Source organism: Aegilops tauschii, chromosome 5 (genome assembly GCF_002575655.3).
Source record: "Aegilops tauschii subsp. strangulata cultivar AL8/78 chromosome 5, Aet v6.0, whole genome shotgun sequence".
Classification (NCBI taxonomy): domain Eukaryota; kingdom Viridiplantae; phylum Streptophyta; class Magnoliopsida; order Poales; family Poaceae; genus Aegilops; species Aegilops tauschii.
The window spans coordinates 245,860,438-245,880,542 of NC_053039.3; the positions used below are offsets into that span (position 1 = coordinate 245,860,438).

At 45.0% G+C, this 20,105-nt stretch overlaps 4 protein-coding genes across 4 annotated transcripts; 3 read left to right on the plus strand and 1 right to left on the minus strand.

The window, feature by feature from the left end:
* The first annotated feature begins 410 nt into the window (after window positions 1–410).
* LOC109743052 (vacuolar protein sorting 38) lies at window positions 411–5,597 on the plus strand. The gene is made up of 6 exons (XM_020302137.4): window positions 411–853; window positions 1,327–1,533; window positions 1,987–2,167; window positions 2,833–2,993; window positions 3,285–3,515; window positions 5,233–5,597. Exons 1-6 carry the CDS (start codon window positions 584–586, stop codon window positions 5,347–5,349), a joined length of 1,167 nt encoding a protein of 388 aa, XP_020157726.1. The 5' UTR covers window positions 411–583; the 3' UTR covers window positions 5,350–5,597.
* Window positions 5,598–5,836: 239 nt separating this feature from the next.
* LOC109743043 (uncharacterized) lies at window positions 5,837–10,063 on the plus strand. The gene is made up of 4 exons (XM_020302128.3): window positions 5,837–6,199; window positions 6,299–6,580; window positions 7,141–8,826; window positions 8,918–10,063. Exons 1-4 carry the CDS (start codon window positions 6,187–6,189, stop codon window positions 9,766–9,768), a joined length of 2,832 nt encoding a protein of 943 aa, XP_020157717.1. The 5' UTR covers window positions 5,837–6,186; the 3' UTR covers window positions 9,769–10,063.
* Window positions 10,064–13,984: 3,921 nt separating this feature from the next.
* LOC109743072 (NDR1/HIN1-like protein 13) lies at window positions 13,985–15,128 on the plus strand. The gene has a single exon (XM_020302155.3). The coding sequence runs from the start codon at window positions 14,064–14,066 to the stop codon at window positions 14,919–14,921; it is 858 nt and encodes a 285-aa protein (XP_020157744.1). The 5' UTR covers window positions 13,985–14,063; the 3' UTR covers window positions 14,922–15,128.
* Window positions 15,129–16,701: 1,573 nt separating this feature from the next.
* LOC109743062 (uncharacterized) lies at window positions 16,702–19,430 on the minus strand. Its single transcript, XM_020302143.4, has 6 exons — window positions 19,094–19,430; window positions 18,367–18,563; window positions 18,184–18,264; window positions 17,557–17,790; window positions 17,334–17,411; window positions 16,702–17,254 (listed from the first exon to the last, which is right to left on the minus strand). The coding sequence occupies exons 1-6, from the start codon at window positions 19,209–19,211 to the stop codon at window positions 16,967–16,969; spliced, it is 996 nt and encodes a 331-aa protein (XP_020157732.1). The 5' UTR covers window positions 19,212–19,430; the 3' UTR covers window positions 16,702–16,966.
* Window positions 19,431–20,105: the final 675 nt, after the last annotated feature.

The following is a 20,105-nucleotide window of genomic DNA, read 5'->3' on the forward strand; positions in this document are numbered from 1 at the left end:
GGAATCAGCCTTGAACATTTCGATGCGAGAAACATGTTGGTGAGAACAATTCATAGTTTGGGAGCAACCTTCCATCATTAGAACGAATCCATCAAAATTCTCGGATGTGTTGCGTCACTAGTCAGTAAAAGAGTTGTTTAATAATCTTAAGATGTTGGATTAGCTCGGTATCTTGAAAATGCTCAGTGTGTGTATATTTATAGGGATGAGTGTATGTGAGCGTCTATGATTGTACTGTGTTAAAAATTAGTAATCTCACCCTAACTTCGTGTTTTTTAAACTAGGGTACCCTAACGGGTGATTTCGGGTTTACATACACAGAAAATGAAAAAACTGTCTCAAGCCTTGGTCAAAGAAAGAAAAAAAACTGTCTCAAGCCCAAGATGGAGGTGGGCCTGAATTGTTGTTCCTCGTCGCTACGAACCACGCCATTCTCCTCCGCTGACCCTTCGTTCCACTCAGACTAGAAACTCGATCGAGGGAAAAAAAAAACGAGCAGGATCTCTCGGAGAAGAAGAGGAAGAAGCGCAAATCTCCAAACCCTAGAGGAATCCGGACCAGCTTCTACCTATGATCCCGGGCCATGGACCCGGGGCCCTCGTCTGCCAGCGCTGACCCGTCCCCGCCAGAGGAGGAGGAGGAAGAGGAGGAGGAGGAGGAGCGCGACAGCAGCACCGGCAGCACGTGGGTGGTCGTGCCGGGGAGCGAGGTACTGGGTGCCGACGCCCCCAAGGTCGTCGGCTGGGAGGAGCTTCAGCAGGAGCTCGCGCGCCTCTGGAGCCTGTCCGCCGCGCTCGCCGCCGCCAGGGACCGCAAGGCCGGCCTCGCCGCGCGCCTCGAGTCCGCGCTCGAGGTAATTGATTAGTTAATTATTGCTCGATCTGCCTAGGGTTACTCCTTGCTTCATCGTTAGTGAAATGATGAGACCCTGTTCCGCAATTCCCACGCCGGATCTTCGGCGTGCTTTGCTTTGCTCCCGAATTAGGTCTACTTCCATCAGAGACGGCGAGTCTTTACACATTCTTCAGTTTGCAAGCAACATTTCGTTCCTCTGATCGCACCTGTTTTTAGTATTTTTTGTACTTACCTAGTGACTAGTGTGTCCTCGGTCTGGTGATCAGATTTTGTTCGCAGATACTAGATGCCCTATAAACATTTTAACCAAAAGGGGCCTTTCGTTGCTTTTGACTTGTGAAAGTTCGTCGTGCTACTATTACTGTATTTTTCAATGCATCTCTTTGGTTTTATGAAATTAGGTTTGTTGCAAATTACAACACGAGTTATTCTGGATGTTTGATTTGTACTTCGAAATATGTTGACGGGCAGGCAAGAAAGGCAGTTCTTCAGCAGGATAATGAGTTGGCTGAGATGAGGCAGAGATTGCAATCTCATGCTGATTTTATGGGGGAATTGAGGATGCAAACGAAGGAAGTGTCTGCGAATGTTGATGATTGGAGGGAGCAACTTTGTGTCAAGATCAGAACGCTGACAGTAGCAGACAAAACTGTTGGCGCAGCACAAAGTAAATTACAGGTATTCAGTTGTATGTGCGCGATCAAGAAGTGGTTGCACTGTTTTCTTTTAACCCCCTGTTAAGAAGCCATTAAAGTCTTGTGCATGGAGTTTTCTACAGAAAAGCATTTTCTGCTGCTTGTTTTTTGTGGGGTGAATAGAAGTTTCATGGCCATTTAACGGCGCTCTTCTTGTAAATTCCGATAATAAATCTATCAGTATTGAATTCAAAGGCTACATAAAGACGCAGACACGCAGTGCATTGTGGCCTGTATGTTCGTAGACCAAATTTTGACGTCGAGTATTTCTTTACTTGAACATATACTTCTCTTAATTTGGTATCTGGTGTAAATAGATTTTCATGATGGGGATTCTAGAAAGAACGTTTTCTAAGCTTCAAAACTGGATATGATGTTACTCTTCTATTCCACAAATCTCACTCGAACATCTTTGTATGGGTGATGGTGGTTATAGGAACCTTGTAAATTGCTGTCTGGGGAACATGGCCATGGTCGTCTTAAAGGTCTGGAACGAATGTTACGGATGAGACAACAATACATGATAGGACAAGTTGCTCAGATATACCCTGTGAGGCCCTTGAATGAGCAATCTCCAATTGTAAAGCCTGGATTAAACTCTAGTATCACTAGAACAGGTATGTCACTCACCCTGTTGCGACCTTCATGAGTCACCAATTCTCCATACCAGCTCTCTGTGGAATACTAAATTTCCATGCATATGTTTTCACTAGTCACAAGCATATTACTGGTGTACCAGAACCATACAGCGTGCATATTTGTCTTGCTGCAGTTCTTGCTACTGATGCTTGCATGAACTTATTTGTGGGTGGATTAATAAGTTTATTCATTTATGCAATAAATATTCAACGCTGATGCTTAGTAGCCAAACTTATTTGCATAGTGGTTGTACACGTATCTTCCCAGACATTTAGCTTCTTACTCCTTTTGCATTATTCTGCAATTCTAGATTTGGAATTGTCTCATACAGTATAGCATCGATGCACTTTAAGGACTTACGATTATTTCTCCTATTCAATAGTTATGTTCATGCACTGCAGCATGACTGCTGTCATCATGTAACATTTTCATTTAAGTAGCTATTCTTATGAAATTGGCATTTCATAGCTATTATGATGAAATCGGCATTTCATAGCTATTATGATGAAATCGACAATTTTTATTAAAGAATGAGATACACTGGTTTCATTTCCCTCTTAAGAAAATAGAATGAATCACGAGTTCTGGGACTGTAATTTTAAAGTTTGTTGTCACAGTTGTTAAGTCTACCGAAAAATTTCAGGAGTTAGTGAAGCAGTGTCGCCCAATGGTTCCCAAAACGGACAGGCACCTTTGGCCATTTTGGGTCTACAGTTATCAAAGCTTTCTATAAAAAAGACCAGCTACTTCAGTGACAAGACAGAGATTCAAAAGTCTGCTACTCTTCTTGGATATGTTGCACATGTATGTATTTAAATCTTGATAAATAATTTATGAGTAGAATTTGACTTCATTCATTCTAGTTTGCTTCTAATCCTTTCTACAGGAGTTTGAAAATTTATACTGTATGAGTTAATATTCTGTTGTAGAATGACGAGATATTTATATCAGATCGACATATAACTAAGTGTTGTTCGTCAATTTGTGTTTCGCGGTGATATTAATGACACGAAGTTTTCATTCATAGACTCTAAGTATGCCAGCCTTTCTCTGTTTGTACTGCTGAATCTATATTTATTTGTTTTTGACTCATAGGCGGTCTCCCTTATTGCATCATATCTCGATGTTCCTCTTCGATATCCACTACGGTTGGGAGGTTCACATTCGTATATTGTTGATCATGCACCTTCAGTTGACCCATCTATAGCCCCAGGAGTAAGTTCTTCTACCCCTTCGAGCACAAGCATGAGGACAATGGAATTTCCTCTGTTTTTTGAAGGCCAAGAAACAACAAGATCGGCATATGCTGTATTCTTGTTAAACAAGGTTGGTTAAGCTTTTACATTTATGTAATGCAAAGTAGGCGTCATTAGTTTAGAGCTGTTGATTTTACAAACGAAATATGATTTAAGAGAATGACCTGCCTACATCTTTCTGCTAAGCTCTTAGCATCAAATAGGTGCTTTAGAATGTTAATATAAGCAGACCATAGTCATGTTTTTGTACTTGAGTGGGAGAGTGGGTAGATAGATATGGAACAACAAGCAGAAGTTTGAGACTCCTCCCCCCCCTCTGTCGCTCCTGCAGGCGGCAAGGGAGGAACCCTAGCCGCCGCCGACTCGCAGCCCCCCTTCTCCTCCTCCCTTCTCGCCGCCGCCAGTTCGCGCCGGCGGGCAAAGCCCGGCCGGCTTCAGCGGCGGCGGGGCGCTATCTCCCTCTTGCGTGGTGGGGTCGCCGCGGGTCGATCCAATTGGGCCGGGGCGCGGCGTGGTGTGGGGCGGCGACTGGCGGCGGTGCTGGGCGTCACATGGTGGTGCGGAGGGCTGCACGGGGGCGGTGGTGCCCGCTGGTGTTGGCGACGGTGGCTTTGCTCTCTTCGCTGGAGGCGGTGGTGCGCGCTGGTGTTGGCGACGGTGGCTTTGCTCTGTTCGCTGGATCCAGATGGCGTGGGAGGTGGTTGCTCCTCCGTTGGGTTGTGGCGTGGCGTCCTGGTCAGATCAGGCCGGACCTGACTCCGGGCTGCTTTGGGGCGCGGATTGCGCGGTGGCTGTGCTCGTAGTGGTGGCGGCTCCTGGGTCGGGATCTGGCGCGGGCAGGTGGCGCGGGGGTGGGCTGCGACCTCGGCGGCGCGCCGCAGCCGCTGCAGGGCGGCTCGGGGTCCTGGCATGGATGTGGGCTGCCACGGCGTGGTGGTGGCTCATGGCGGTGGTCTGGCTCGTTTCACAGCGGTGGCCCATTGGTGAGCGGCCTGTATCGGCCTTCGATCCCTCTCCTCGTCGTCTTGGCGCTACCTTCGTCGAAGGGCTGGTCCTCTCCCAGCTGCGGTCCATCGCTCGTCTCGCGACCGACAGCAGGACCGAACTCGTCTCATGGTGGTGGCGGCGCTCCGGTGTTGTTCCCTTCCTGAAGGCGCCGCGCGCCGCCTTGGAGCCCACAGTTCGTCGTATGCGGCTGCATCTCTTTGCGATGGCGTGTTAGCGACTGAGGATTCCGGTTGCGCTTGTAGTGCTTGGGGTGGTATTGCTGCGCTCAGCGCCTTTGTATCCTGCCTTGGGTGGGTGTGTGTTGTGTTGGCGTGCGTTTGTACCGAGTTGTTGATCGTTGCTTTATATATAAAGCAGGGCGAAAGCCTTTTTCGGTATAGATAGATATGGATCAGGGTATGACAAAAAGGTCAACTTTAAATGAGTTTGACAGAGCTTTGTGGAAGTAGCAAAAGTGGCATCTCATGAAAATATTTGCCATTTTCAACTACTTGTGAGTTGGGAAGCTGTGTAGAAAATCATAAACATGGACCTTAGTGATGCATGGAAATTTAATGGCAACCAATGAGTAACAGTGAACCCTCCTCTGGGTTTCTGGAATATAAACTGTAGTTCAATCGTATAATTGGTACACATTTTTTCCAGATTTTTATTTGAGTAATTATATGTCCCTGAAATAGTTGGTTATCAAAAAGAACTTGCTGTGTAGTGTTTACTTCCACCCCTTTATGCATTAATTCTGCTTAGACGTTTAACCTTCCCGTTATGTTTCCTGACAGGATGTCGAACAACTTCTGAACCACATTGGCGCTGAAAGTCTTGGCCCAAGACATGTACTAGCTAACCTGAAGCAGCTAACAACCATTGTCCAGTCACAACAATACATTTCTGATTGATTTAACCCAAAGGAACACAGTTTTGAATTTCTGAGGGATGATATTACTTGCTTATGGCTGAGTCCTAGTGTAACCTGGTGCTGTTTTTACCGAGCGCCTTTCCTTTCCCAGGACAGAAATGAGCTCAGGTCTCCCTTTGCTGACATGTTGATGTAAACGCGTAAATCGCTTTCTCCGTGTAAAACGTTGTCACTTGGATGTGTACATGAAATAGATGGATGATGATAAATGAGTTGTAGTGCAGAAAATCTCACCGCTTGTTGTTACCAGGGCTGTGGTTGCTTGTTTTCCAAATGTTATTGACATGCATCCATTTGGTGATAGTGCACCGAGGTCAGAGCTGTTAAGACAAAAGACTTGATCTCTTCCGAGCCTTGAAGAATTTTCCTGGGACTTTGCCGAGTGATTGATGTTGTGTAGCCTTGCTGCTCTTCTGTACCGAATGCGTTCCTGTGCATGCATGATGAACATATTTTTTTTCTTTGATTGATGCAGATGAACAATTCCTGGGATTCAAAAAATATATACACAAGACTCTTTGGCAGGATTGAGAATTACACAAGGCAACAGTGAAACGAGGAGCCGAGTCGTTTACTTTCATTATCTCTTAATAACTTTACCCTTTTTTTTCCAATATCATTTATGCCATTGTAGTTTGTGGATCTAGCAAAGCAATGATACCCATCCAGCACGCCACGCCCTGGCCCCACAGGAAAAGGTCGAGCACATGCCGCCATTTCAGAAGCTCACAGTTCCATCATTGTACTACCAAGCATAAAGAGAAGGGGAAATAAAAACAAAAGACAAAGTAAGCCGAGATCTCCTAGCATTTGCTTCATGATGGACAAAGGTAGGAGATCGACCTCTGTACTACTACTAGTACATTTGGACATGTCATGTAGTGTTATGATGCCACCTGAGTAACTTTCTCCTCACGCATGATCTCCAGGACAGGGAGAGAAGAGATGCCTCAGGGCTGCCTTTTGGTGCCGACCAAAGCATTTTTTGTCTGCCAAGGGTGGTGCTGCTGCAAGTGCAAAGCAAGGGATCCAGACACAGGAAAAAGGAGCCTCCCTAGTGCACCCGCACTGCAGCTTCCTTGCTTTGCTCTCGCTTCTTTACTTGTTCGATCCAGTTCCATGTGGTTGCCATTTCTCCACTGCATGCATCTGCGCCTGTGACGCTAGGAGATTTTGGTTCTTGCTGTTCGCCGTCGTCGACGTCGACGCAGGTGAGAGCCCATCCTTCACCCAGTGACGCTTCTTGTGCTGTGCATGCTGCTGGTTTCGTTGAGTGCCGTTGCTGGTTTGCTATTGTTCGGTGAAAGCACTATGCCTATGCTGTGATGAATCTTTGTTTCCTTCTGTGTAATTCTGCCGGTCTGTTCCGCAAACTGGAGTTTCTTCCACTCCTGTCTTAGGTCGGCGCTTGTAGACATTTACAAGCCAAGAATGACTCAGAAATCTTGTTGCCCAGTTCATCTTGTAGGACTGTGCTCTTTCTTATCAGTGTAGAAGTGCATGCTCTAGTCAATGCAACCAAAAGACCGATCTGATGGAAGAGACTAGACAATACGTTTAACGTTTATACGTCAACAATCAGTGTTCATTGTTAGTGTACTAGTATACGGAGTGTTCTTCAACAATAGGCATCACCGCATTAGAAACAGATAGATAACAAACATTTTCACAGGATCATGAGCTCAATTCAGCTGCGCATGCTTTATAATCACTAGTATCCGAATTATACCGAGGCTAATGATCTGCATCTTGCTTCCTTTTATCATGCCAGGAATGTGCTTAATGGAAAAATTTAAGCAGATGACTAAGGATCTCGGCACAGGCGATCTCGTTCTGCACGCCAAGAGAATATTGCATTCCTCTTTCGCAGTCGCATATCAGTCTTCTTGTGATTATCCTATGGTACTCGGTGCTGGGATCTTGTTGCTGCTACTACATAGGATTTGCCCTCCTTTACTTGCTTTCCTGGTGTCTTCCTCTCCCCTCCTGCTGTTAACCGGACTTCTTCTCGGAGCCCTTTTGAGTTATGGTGAACCAAATACCCCCTCAGTGACTGGAGAAGGAGCCTCTGATAATCAACAAACTTTGTCCCCGGAGTTGAAAAATTCCATTGATGACTGCTCAACCAAGGAGGTTGAGAGTGTTACTATCGAGACTCGCTTGGAGAAGAGAACTGGCAGTACAGGAGCATATGTCGAGGAGAGAGCCCCGGCCAATAACACGCATGACAATTACTGTGAAGAAACAAATGTCACATTTGTGGCAGCTGATACTGTGCTTAGCACGGAGTCTTCTAAATATGCCCAGACCAATGTCACTGTGGGAAGAGAATGGTATGGTGAACAAATTAGTGAGAAGGCTGGTCTGCGAGAATTTGAGAGCAGCAATAATGAAAGAGGTGACTATGAAGTACACAATCATTATCAGTTTGGTGAACCCACGAGTCCCTGCTGGCAGTCTGCTGACAGGCAGGATCCTTGTTATGGTTCTGAATCTGATCTTACTGATGACAGTTCTTCTCCTGATGCATCCATGACCGACATAATCCCAATGCTTGAAGAGTTGCACCCACTGATAGACTTGGGCACTGGTCACCCCACCTTGGCCTCCAGGTCCAGGGACAACTTGAATTCTTCATCAGATGACGATGAGAGTGACCTCGAGGAGGATGACGACAACAGTATCTCGGATGATGAAGCTGAAGGAGAGGAAGAGGAGAAAGATGACGGAAATGATCAGGAGGATGTCATAGGAAAGAATGGTAGGGCTGATGGTCTGATGGAGCTGCAGAGAGCAAAGAATGTCCTGAAGTTTGAACTCGACCAGAAGCTGATGGACTTGCAAACCACTGATGCAACACAGAAATTGAAGGAGGCATCCCGTTTCTTTGTCCAGGTTCCTTCCATTTCCACACCAAGAGGGGAACCATATGATCCTTCAAATGCCTCAGGGGAAGGGGAAATGATAGAGTTGCCCCAGATACCTGATTCAGCACCATCTGTCCTCCTGCAGAGGGGAAGCCTATTTGATCTTCCTTCTGACCATATTGGGGACCATAACAGTCAATTGCAAGAAACTTGGACTCCTCGCTCGTACTCTCCAGCAACACAGCTTAGAAAGCATGGAAACTTCCATGGACGGCACTCCGCTAATCCGTGTCGCAGTGGCCTCAAATCGGAGAAAGGTGAAATCAGTGGAGAAGATGCCCTTGGTAGTCACTCGGACAGTGATGCTGCTAAGCAAGGGAATGATGGGAGGTTATCTTGTTCACAGGAAGCACATTTAGGTGAAGAGATCAAAATACTAAGCCCAGTAATTTCAGATGCTGGTGTATTGAAAGGAGATTATGGGATGCATGAAGGCAATAACAATGTTGATTCCAGTGATGATATAAATTCATTTCCTACCATGGAAAATGAATCCAGCACTTCAGAAGCGGAGGTTTCAGTTCATCCAGGTAAATTTGTTGTGGCTTTCAGACGAATAAATATAATGTACTTTTTCCTATTGGAAATCTTTGCTCAACTAAGGTTGATAATATCTTGCAGGCAGTGAGCAATCAGTGCTATGCTGTCTATCCAAAGTAAATAATTCCGAGCAACATGTCGTCGAAGCGAATTCCATAGATGAAGTTAACTCGTTATTCAGGAGCCGCATGGAGGAAGTGCTAGTGCAGTCCGTTTCAGAGCCCGTTATGGGGCAACCTTTGACAGTTACACTTGAAGATGACTCGAGTGACCCGGCGTTATGTCCAAACCCCGGGATGCATGCCATTGAAGCGAGTTCAGTTGAAGAACTAAATTCACAATTTGTACAAATCAATCACGAAGCACTGACATGTGACGCTTGGGATGTTGTGCCGGTTCAAGAAAAGTCAAGTGAGGAAGCATTTCCTGCTGCAGATGAGCATACTTCAGAAGTCCCAGTTGGAAATGGGTCCAGAGAGCTGTCAACTGCAGAAAAAACCCAGCAGCTTGCAGGTACTTCTAGGCTCCATGTTATTGAGGTGACCTCAGCTGAAGAGATGAAAAGGCTATTCAATACACTCGAAGTTGTGCAGGATCAGATGCATCATAGCTCAGAGCACAAGCTTGCTCAAGGTACAGGAGGGAGTGCTTCTGGCACGCTAGGTCTTGAAACAGAGCCCGTCGAAGATGCCGGCTCTGCTTTCGAGCAGTTAATCTCTGGCCATGACAAGGGGAAGATGTCTCAAGATGTTGAGGTGGAGCTGAAGCCAGTCGAGCTCAACTCTGAACTGGAGGTTACCGAGGCCCAAACTCTGGATGATGATTCTAGTTATGACACATTTGGCAGTGGTTCTAAAGTAACTGAGCTCAAAGATTCAGCTGGAACTCCTAAATCTGTTGCTGTTGAAGGGCGGCATGAGGAAGATGTTTGAAGTTGCAAGTTGCAACACATGATCCAGGCATTGGGCTACTCCCGGGGCTCTGGAAAGTGTCAAATAGCTTTGATGTAAGAAACTGAAGCTAAGTTCCATTAAGCAAGGGCTCAAAAACACTACACTCCTTTTTTTTGTGTGCAGAATACTGGATTTGAATTATGAATGGCTATGTTCTCAAATGTTCCCCTTTCTTTAATTTTTAGACAGATAAGCTAATAGTAGGGTTGTAACGAACTATATTCTTCTGTACTTCAAAGAAAAATTTGGCAGGAGCTCTGCTGATTAGCCCTGACATTATCAGCTTCAAAGCCTACTAAAAGGAGGTATTTACTCGAGTAATCCAAATGCAATTCAGATGCAAAATGCTTAACGTGCTACTACTACTACTACCTCCGTCCTGGTTGTTAGTCCCTTCTTGCATTTTGGGTCAAATTTTGACCTTTAATTTAACTGAAAATCTCTTTCGAATATGCATCCAGCAATATAAGTTTTGTGACATACAACTTATATTTTGTTAGTCAAATCTACGACCAAAATATGACACAAAATACGAAGGGGGTCAATAACCCAGACGGAGGTAGTACATCTGATCGAAAATGTAAGTATTAGAATTTGTAGCGGCGAAACATTACTGCTATTTTGTGACATTCAATCGATTCTCATTTTCCCTTTTTGCACAAAAAATTCTCCTTTTCCAATGTCTATCAATGTGATTGTATATAATAATCATGCCTAAAAACATGGAACCTCATATGAATATATGTTTGGGATTTATTTGTTATAAAGATCTTCGATTGCTTATGAAGTTTAATAAAGAAAATTTACCCTTGTTGCGAAGTAAGACAATAAAACAGCTCCCTCCCATTTATTTTCCCCATTCTAAAACATAATGCTCTAGGCATGCAACATGCATGGTCTCAAAAGATGCAGCTTTGACCATTACTGTTTTGCATATGAATACATTGTAACAATTTACAAAAACAACTTGAACCAAATTAGTGAAGTTAGTTCCTTTTGGCATGTCTCAATAATTTGCGCGAGCAATAACTTAATTTCTTATTATTCAAGTTCTTACATGAGAATGTTGATGCGTGTATTTTAAGACTCCAATTTTGACAGGAGTATTACAATTTATATCTATAAGCCTATTATTCATAATTTAGATGAATTCAAACATTTGATCATTTTTCCTGTCATTTATTTTTTATCTGTTTTACCCTGCTTGCAACCTTCCTCTCTAGAACCTGAGCAGACCTCCTTCTAACTCCCTCACAGCCCTACCTGCTTATTAGTGCTCCATTCACTACAAAAATCTCAATCTCACATCTGAGGCATTTAATAAAATGAAAAAAAGGTGAAGTGCCATTACAGTTCAAAAAATAAAGATGCTTCGAATTCTTTTACACATGTAAAGTAAGTCACAAAGGATTTTTAATAAAATACTTCAATATGGGTAAGACACGTAAGGCTATGCTAAAGTAGATAAAGGCAAAAAATATTGTTTACAATGAGATTTGGCAACTATATATGAGAAATTGTAGAACATGTAACTTAAACTATTTCATCTTATAGGACATGACAACAATAAAACCTACGCCCTCCGTCTTATATTTTGGGACGGGGGGAGTACAAATTAAGACCATAAATGAGCTAACAAAGTAACAATTGACTAACTCTGATGGCCAGAACAGATGTATGCCATGGTGATCAAGTCATCCGAGGTTGGAAGGGTTTATTGAATGAATGTTGTATGTCTATGTCGAATTGACATCATTGCTCCATTTCATAAAATAATTATCGAAGTGCAGAAGATTAACAAAGCTTATATACATCAATAATAATGCATGGTATAGAATAGTGTAGTTCACATTATTGTAGAAACTTATGAGCCATAAAAAAACGAATGTCTAGAACTAGGAAAACATGACTCGTAACTAAATACTTGATGATTTAAACATGTTAGCGTTGGTCCAGCAGATGGCATGCATCAACCTATTAAGATAAATGATTTCTCTAACCTATTTGCTTGACGCCATACTATAATATATATTGCCTCCATTTCAGAATATATGCCACACATGTATACCTAGGAGGTACATAATTGAAGTAATATTGTACCAAATTGGGACATATTTGACACAACAGTAGTGTTTCTATCTAAATGTAGCAAATATTGTCTAGTTACAACAAATGTTAGTCAAAAATATATACTCCCTCCGTCCCATAATATAAGAACGTTTTTGACACTACACTACTGTTAAAAACGCTCTTATATTATAGGACAGAGGGAGTATCTTTTATGTCCAATGTAGGTGCATGCAATAGGTACTGTGAAACAGAGGAAGCATCACACATGAAAGGACAGACGGAAACAAAAAAATGCAAATGTTGAAGTGCTGTATTTTGTTATCTTGGCTATTTTGTGGGTCTCATGCTCTTGTTGGTATAACCAAATCACACGAGCAAATTCTCAAAACCCAAGCATCATGGAAAACATACCAGTTGTCTAAACATGTATGTACCTTTTTTGTGTGTGGGTAAACATGTATGTACCTTATATTCTGACATGGGATGATGTGGATATTCTATAGCCACCTAAACAGTTGTACAATCCATAATATCTGTCACTCAGATGAAGACATTGCAGGTCAAAAGCGAACCAAAGAATTGACACTGTATAGGCTTGTAAAAACATTAGACATATATAACTAATAAATAATTGAAAGATTAGTATTTTAGCCACATTCCAGGCTTTACATAGAACAACACTTGTGCGAAATAAAAGAATACTACAACCCCTTCTAAAAAAGGGCAACAAGAAAAACAAATCATTCATATAAGAGCATCTAGCTTAGCATCAACGGTAACTCATATATATCTCTTCAATTTTGTTTTGTACTAATATAAATTGATAAAATGTGGCTTATGAATAACGTTAGATCCATATCATGCTTTTAGTGTATAGTAATAAATAGATTTCCGAGACAATATGAGATTGTACAAACAACCAGAGATAGAGCTAATATATTTGGGGGTGGGGGGGGGGGGGGGGCGCTGGCCCCCTGCCTTGGATCTTTCGGAGAGCTTAGATTGGATTTTTTTTAGCAAGCTCTACCACTTCTAGCAATGGGTGGCTCCAAGGGTAAGCGATCCCAAGATGTTCAAGCTGCTCAACAACAGCTGCAAGTCGGACACACTCATCCCTGACACTTGTTTCGTATCTTTCCAGTATCTACGGTGATGTGCAGAGAGGTGGAGCAGCTAGGTTGGTCGCTGTTGACCCTATGAGCCGGGTTTGGGACGACGTCAAGACCCGGGATTTCATGTTCCCAGCCCTCCTTCTCGGCCGCGCAGCAAGGAATGCCTGAAGAATAGAGCTACGAGGGTCGTCGGCTTCTTGTCGCGCGCCCGAGCAGCGCGGCCATCAAGATCTTCAAACCGGACATCATGGCGCTAGGACTAAACTCAGAGGCGAAGCGAGGACATTACGGTTCCTTGTGGTAGAACCTGACTACTGTGTAGTTATTTTTTTCTTCCATGGTTATGATGGGACGCAAATCTACACCTTCATAATCAAATTTTGCTCAATTTTTCCATCAAATCTATATTTACTTAAAAAGAACGTAAGGTTCTTATTTCACCTTTCTTCCCACGGATCCGTCTTGCCTGCTCCCTCCCCATGCTTCCATCCGTGCTCCCACTTCATTCTATGGCTGTTTTTTTTTCCTTTTTCCTTCCTAATCTAATCACCCCCCTGATTTTAACGGGGTGGGCCCGGGTCTTATTTTGTTCCAATCAAGTCAAGCCACTTACGCGGGAGCACGGATGGACGCACGCGTGGGGCGCAGGCAAGTCTCGTCCTCTTCCCACCACCCCTTCGTCTAACCTTTCATGTATATGATAATTAATCACTTTAATTTACTTACATTCTGAACCAATTCCACTTTAATTTACTTACCAAACTTCTAGTCAAAATATAAGTTAATTTACGATCAGAATTTGATGAACATTTATTTACATAATCACATTATTATTGACAGGTAAATCGCAAGCTAACGTACTATAATATTTATATCCCGTTGCAATCGTACGGGCATTGTTATAGTTTGCTAAAAATAAATAGGCCCGGTTTGAACAGCCTGAGATGACCTTTTCCCTCCCGCTTGTCCTTTTCTCCTCACGCGTCTCTTCTCCCTATAAAACCAAGCAAGCCTCCATTCGCACGCACCTCGATCACACACTCTTCTCCCCCGTTGTTCTCGAGCTCACGTCACCGCGACCCGGGCCCCGTCATGGCCGACCGCGTCCACCCCATGCAGTCTCCGCCGCATCCCGCGTCCCCTCTGCCGCCGCCGGACCAGGAGGACGCAGCGGCGGCGACGGCGGCCACGGAGACCACGCCGCTCCACCCCACCTTGTACGGCCCGCCGGCGCCACCGCCCGGGACGTACATCGTCCAGATTCCCAAGGACCAGGTCCTCCGCGTGCCGCCCCCCGACCGGGCCAGCCGGTACAAGAGCCTCGCGGAGCGCCCGGTCCGGCGCCGCCGCCTGCGCCGCGCCTTCTTTGGCACCTGCGGGGCCGTGCTCTTCCTTGCTCTCGCCGCCGCCGTGTTCGTGGGCACCGTGTACCTCGTCTTCCGCCCCCGCGCGCCCGCCTTCTCCGTCGCCTCCCTCTCCATCCGCGGCCTCGACGTGGCCGCCCTGCCGCCCTCTTCGCTCTCGCCGGAGCTCGACGTCGCCCTGCGCGCGGACAACGGCGCGAACAGGAAGGTGGGCGTTGACTACCGCGGCGCCGGTGAGGTGGCAGTCTCCTACTCCGGTGCGCGCCTTGCGGCCGGTCAGTGGCCGGCGTTCCACCAGGCGCCGAGGAACGTGACGGTGTTCTCCACGACGCTGAGGGGAACCGGCGTGAGCTTCAGCGACGAGCAGAGGAAGCAGCTGGCCGCGGAGCAGGCGGCGCGCGCGGTGCCGCTGACGGTGGAGGCGCGGGTGCCGGTGAGGCTGCGGTTCGGGAAGGTGCTGCGGACGTGGACGGTGGACGTGAAGGCGACGTGCCAGGTGACGGTTGACAAGCTGGCCGGCGAGGCAGCGGCGGCCAACAGAGGATGCCGGGTCAAGGTCAGACCGTTCTTGTGGTGGTGGTGGTGACTGGTGATCGCCACCGGCGCCGGCGCCGCTCGTGGTTACCAATGTGTCAACGGCTAGCAATAGTAACAGCGGCCGAGCATTAACTGGGAAGTTATTTGGCGGTGGGGTGAATTAAAATTTTGTAAATTTCAGACATGTTTCTTGTGGTGTGATTTCAATTGTTTGATTTGAGGAAATACACTATCAATCTCAGATTTAACTGGTTAATTACCCCCTCGTCTTGAAAAGAAAGACATGTTTGGATAACATACGGTCTTTAAAATGTATAATAAGTTAATACTACTACAAAAGGATTATTACAAGACACGATACAGTAGTTACATTGTGGAAGTAATTTTGGTCTATGCTTATGGTTTCACATACAAGAGTATGAATTTTTTTTAAATATATTATTAGTGAAAGGGTTAAAAGCTTCCAGAGCTCATGTTATTTGTGGAAGTGAAGGGAGTACACATATTTCTTTTATTGAAATTTTCGTTACCATTGGTACAGCTAAAGTTACCGTTGGTGGTTAACTAATTAATTACCTGCCTTCTCAGGTTTACTTACCAACTAAGGAATCATTTTTTTAATGAATAACTAAAAAAAGAACCTTCTTTGATTAAAATGAATCCCATAGGAATTTGAAAGGATTTTTTTTTTTGGCTGGAAGAAGGATTTTTCATATAAAGTTTGTTTGATTTTTCAAAAGAGTCCAACCTCATAATTTTTTTCAGACTTGTTTTGACAATAGTGTAGCCCCTCAGAATATAGTACTTGTCTTTTTTATTTGGTGCAATGAAACAACTTTTGTTGCCTTTTTTGTCTTCTTAAAAGGAGGTTAGAGCCCCGGCCTCTGCATCATTGCGATATACTCAGCCTGGCTTGGCCTCGAGATCAAAAACGTCAACGAGTTGCATATTCGTTTTTTCCCTCCCATTATTGCATTTATATTGGCTGAGTCATATCACCAGGGTTTTCTTCAGATTGACCGGCGCATGCCATTGAATTGACCCTGTAAAATTGTACTACGAGTGAGGAAAATGATTCTACAAGCGAGGTACAGCTTTTTTTTTTACCAAGTCTTGGGCATGCCATTTGTACTATTGACAAGGCATATCCTCTCTTGTTTGGTCATAACGGCGTTTGTGTTGTCAAACTCCGACTCATAAAACTCCAAATAAGATACAACTTGTACAAATGCTAGTTTCCATTTGGTTTCCAGAGCAATATAAAAGCATGACAGAGCATAGTGCTGGAGCGGCTGGCCATGATCCTGTGCTCTGAAGCTGGTCTGTCCTGTTGCCTCCTCAACATTTCTTTATTTTTTTCTGAACTCAGGTGACCGAGCGATGGCTACATCGTATTCCGCTTCCTCGATCTTAATTTTTTCAACGTGTTACCTCTAATGCGGCACTGTCGCAACGGCTTGATCTTACTCAAACCGCACTAGCGAGCTAGTCTTCTGTATAGTACCTTTCTTTAACTGTTATAATGCGCCTAAGCTAAGCTAAGGCTGGCGCGAGAAATGGATGGAACAGAACAGTTCAACAATCTATCACCACTTGTCGCAACGTAACGTACGTAGCTATCACCTGCTGAACTAGTCTAACTTAAACCGGGCATGCAGCTGTATGCCACTTCAGATTGCGTCTTTGGGCCCTGACGCACGACGGCCTCCACCCCTCTGGATCGTGGTCTCACGGATCTCGAGGCACGATCCGACGGTGAACGGAGGTGGCGCGCCACATGAGGATTGACCCCGAAGAATTGTTTACTACACAGGAGAAAAGTAGGGCCATGCAATGCAACACCTGAATGGCATATATAATAATCATCCTCCTACTTAAACTAACAGAGGCCGTCCTTGTCCTTGTCTTCCCAGCTGGCTAAAGCCAGGCGGCAAACGGGCAAGCAGAGAAGGTCAAGCAAGTAACTCCAGGAAGGCAGAAACCACCAGCATAGTGATACCAGCTACTTCTTCAGAAGGACCGCATGGTGATACCAGCTACGCTATGTACACGACAAAAGCAGCATTGCATTGCCGATCTTGCTACAAAGAGCCATCATTTCTTCCTTCTCTTTGAGGACCTGGCCGGCTGTGAAGCATCTGCAGCCGCTGCCTCCTCGGCTTTGGCCATCCTCGAACTTCTCCTGGGCACCGCGGTCGACGGGCCTGCTTCTTCAGCTTCCTCCGCCAGTTCAGCCTTGACTCTGCGTTTCCTCCTCGAAGGAGGGTCGGCCGATGGGCCCTCCTGACCTTCCCCGCCGGGCTCGTTCGCTTCCTCGTCGCCCTCGTCCTCGCCTTCCTGCTGGGGCCATTCAGTAGCACACTGGGGACAAGCTCTCGAAGCCTAAATGTGCAGATAAGTTAGCAAACAGTGACGCCAACGTCAGCATGAGTAACAATGGAACTGGTATTACGGGAATTACCTTCCGCTGCGGAAATTTCTTCTTCAGACAGTAGATATGGATTCTCACATTGCATCCCTCCTTGGAACAAGTTGATGCCTGTTGTGGATACAAATATAATAATGCTGGTATCAGAGCACACAACGTTTATAGAGATTCTACAAAAACACTTGTACAATATATGGTACGGAGTAAGTGGCAAGAACAAGGGAAATGCAATATCATAGTAATCACACATCAATACCTTTATACCAGCTTCATTGCAAACCTCGCATGATGGGATATCATTGCTGCGAAACCAGCTCCGGAGATCAAGAAATGATCTGATACCAAGACCAATCTTGCCCTCCGAGGTGTACGCCAGCCAACGATCTTGTATCAGTTCAGTAAGAGTCTTTTCCTTTTGAGAGAACAAGAAATTTGTGATAGAAGAAGGAAGACGAGATTGAGTGTCTTGTGTACCATCCGCAATCACGACCTGAGAGTAGAACACTCAATAGTTTATGATACCCGTATTGCAAACAAGATTCAACTCTAGCAATCAGCAGATACAAAGCAGGGCACAGAAAATACACATCATGACTCGTCCATCTTAACTGTTTGTAAATCACAATTGAATGAAGCTACAATATAAGCACACGTCCATTAGTATAGCTAGACAACAATTTGTTGTGAGTACAGTACATATGGATGGGGTAGATGATGCTTTGATCATGATCACACATTCAGGATATCTTCGCCAGTTATGTCCTAAACAGCTAAGTTTTGTGCTTCTTGCATGATCACACATGATAGTATGTGAATGCACAAGTAAGGTGTTGTTTAAACATAAAAGAGAGTCATGTGCCCATGACAGACTGGTACAACAAACCTGGTTGTCAATCCGGACGTGGAGAGCTTCAATACTAGTTATGCTCCCATCATTTCCAGCTTCATGAACTATTGCTTCTAACTGCCACAAGAACCATTGTGAATACAGTTATGCAAACATACAAATAAGTCATTCAGCATACATCGTGCTGAGTTGAGCTAGTTCAAGCAAGCAACTGCATACCAGTCCCTTGTAGAATGCAATCTGTGGTACGGAATACTTGGAGCCAAGCTTCGATTCTTCATCAGAAATGTTGTTGACCACTCCATAATAAACTGTTCCATCATACTGGTTTATACATGCTCGCAGATCAAATTGTAAATACCCTAGCTCATTGTTGATCTTCATAAGTGTATCACTGAATAGTTGCTGGTGAGTGGCTGCAGGTCATGACAATAGACATATTCAGCTGGAGATGGAGTTTGGTGATCTAATTACAGTCTGTAGGCAATAATATGGTCGCTGATATACACTTCTATATATAATGTGTTCCTAGAAACATGATTCTACCAGCCAACCAGGTCTCAATTGAACTAACAATGATATCAAACACACACAAAACGATTATTGAGACAATCAGAAGACCCAATCTTCAACCGATTATGAATGGCAGTTGATCCTCCAATGATCAATTAAAGTTGCACCCCACATAAACTCATCTACTGAGAAGGAAAGGTTTTGAACCCTACAGGGGCTACATCAGTAACTACAAAACTACATCAGTCGAAGTGGAACGGGCGCTTGACTAAAAGTTGCCACGGGCGCATTACATCGAACACATGGGCGACTAGAAGTTCCCGGTGGCGCATTACATCGAACACATAGGCGGCTAGGAGTAACGAGAAGGGGGGTGGAACTAATCGAAGGGAGGAGAAGAGGAGAGAGCAGGGCGGAGCGGGCAGGCGGATACCGGGGTTCTTGCCGCCGGAGATGGCGGTGAAGAGGGCGTGGAAGTCTCGCTCCGAGAGCGGTCCACGGGAGAGCAGCGCCTGCAGCAGCGTATGGTGCCGCCATGAGAGCGGCGCCATCGGATCGTGCAGCTCCTCTAGGCTCTAGCGCGTGCCTTGGTGTGGGGATCTATGGGGGCGGGAGGGAGGAGAAACCCTAGCTTGACACGCAGAATGGGTGGGATTACGCGGCCGAGGTGGGGAGCGGAACGGATTGGGAGGTTTCGCGCTCGCGGGAAGGCAAGATCGCGGGAAATGTTTCGCGGTGGTGGTGTCACGCCCAAATCACTTAGGTCAACTATCTCAAACTCGGGACGTTTTGTTCGAATTTTATTCGTTTGTTTATCAAGTTCACGGTCTTTTTCTCTCATTCTTTGGGGACATATACGTCAAGTCCATAGTCATGATTGCTATCATCACCTCTTTTGCCTTTATTTCGGCATTGGCGGCCTCAAAAGCGAGTTTTTTTTGTGCGGCCTTCTTCGTGTCGAGCCTCCTCCTCTTGACGGCCTCCTTCATGTAAAGCCTCTTCGTTTGAAACTTCAAATATATCTTCATTTGCTCCTCCTTTTTTGGCGCTTCCTCTCGTCCCTCACTAATGCCTCTGGGTTTGAAGCTCCAAGTACATCCTTGGCCACCCTACACTAAAAGATGAGATGTTGCGTTGATTCAACGGTTACAAAAGAGACGAAGAAGGGAGCATAAGCAATGCTTTTTTTTCTTGTTAGCATTTTGAAACAACCGCCATCTCAAAGAAATTTAAGATGTGAATCCACACACTCAATTATTCGTAATCTAACTTGTAGAAGAAGACCCAAGTTGCTAAAATCTTTTCAACATTGGGCATACTAGAAGAATAGTGCGCTAATATCAACAAAAAAGGATGGAATGGTGATAAACTTCCAACTGCACCAAAATTTAAGGAACGGCATGCCATGCTCTTCACCTTGCTAACCATTGTGTATCACTGGAAAT

What these genes read in the sequence shown, in the direction of transcription:
- LOC109743052 (XM_020302137.4), top strand. Translation starts at nt 584, where the DNA reads ATGGACCCGGGGCCCTCGTCTGCCAGCGCTGACCCGTCCCCGCCAGAG. An exon ending in CAGCACAAAGTAAATTACAG is followed by an intron (nt 1,534 to 1,986) that starts GTATTCAGTTGT and finishes TGGTGGTTATAG; the next exon opens with GAACCTTGTAAATTGCTGTC. An exon ending in TTCTTGGATATGTTGCACAT is followed by an intron (nt 2,994 to 3,284) that starts GTATGTATTTAA and finishes TTTGACTCATAG; the next exon opens with GCGGTCTCCCTTATTGCATC.
- LOC109743043 (XM_020302128.3), top strand. An exon ending in CGTCGTCGACGTCGACGCAG is followed by an intron (nt 6,581 to 7,140) that starts GTGAGAGCCCAT and finishes TTATCATGCCAG; the next exon opens with GAATGTGCTTAATGGAAAAA. An exon ending in GGAGGTTTCAGTTCATCCAG is followed by an intron (nt 8,827 to 8,917) that starts GTAAATTTGTTG and finishes AATATCTTGCAG; the next exon opens with GCAGTGAGCAATCAGTGCTA.
- LOC109743072 (XM_020302155.3), top strand. Translation starts at nt 14,064, where the DNA reads ATGGCCGACCGCGTCCACCCCATGCAGTCTCCGCCGCATCCCGCGTCC.
- LOC109743062 (XM_020302143.4), bottom strand. Translation starts at nt 19,211, where the DNA reads ATGGCGCCGCTCTCATGGCGGCACCATACGCTGCTGCAGGCGCTGCTC. An exon ending in ACGTCCGGATTGACAACCAG is followed by an intron (nt 17,791 to 18,183) that starts GTTTGTTGTACC and finishes TTCTACTCTCAG; the next exon opens with GTCGTGATTGCGGATGGTAC. An exon ending in GCAATGAAGCTGGTATAAAG is followed by an intron (nt 17,412 to 17,556) that starts GTATTGATGTGT and finishes TATCCACAACAG; the next exon opens with GCATCAACTTGTTCCAAGGA.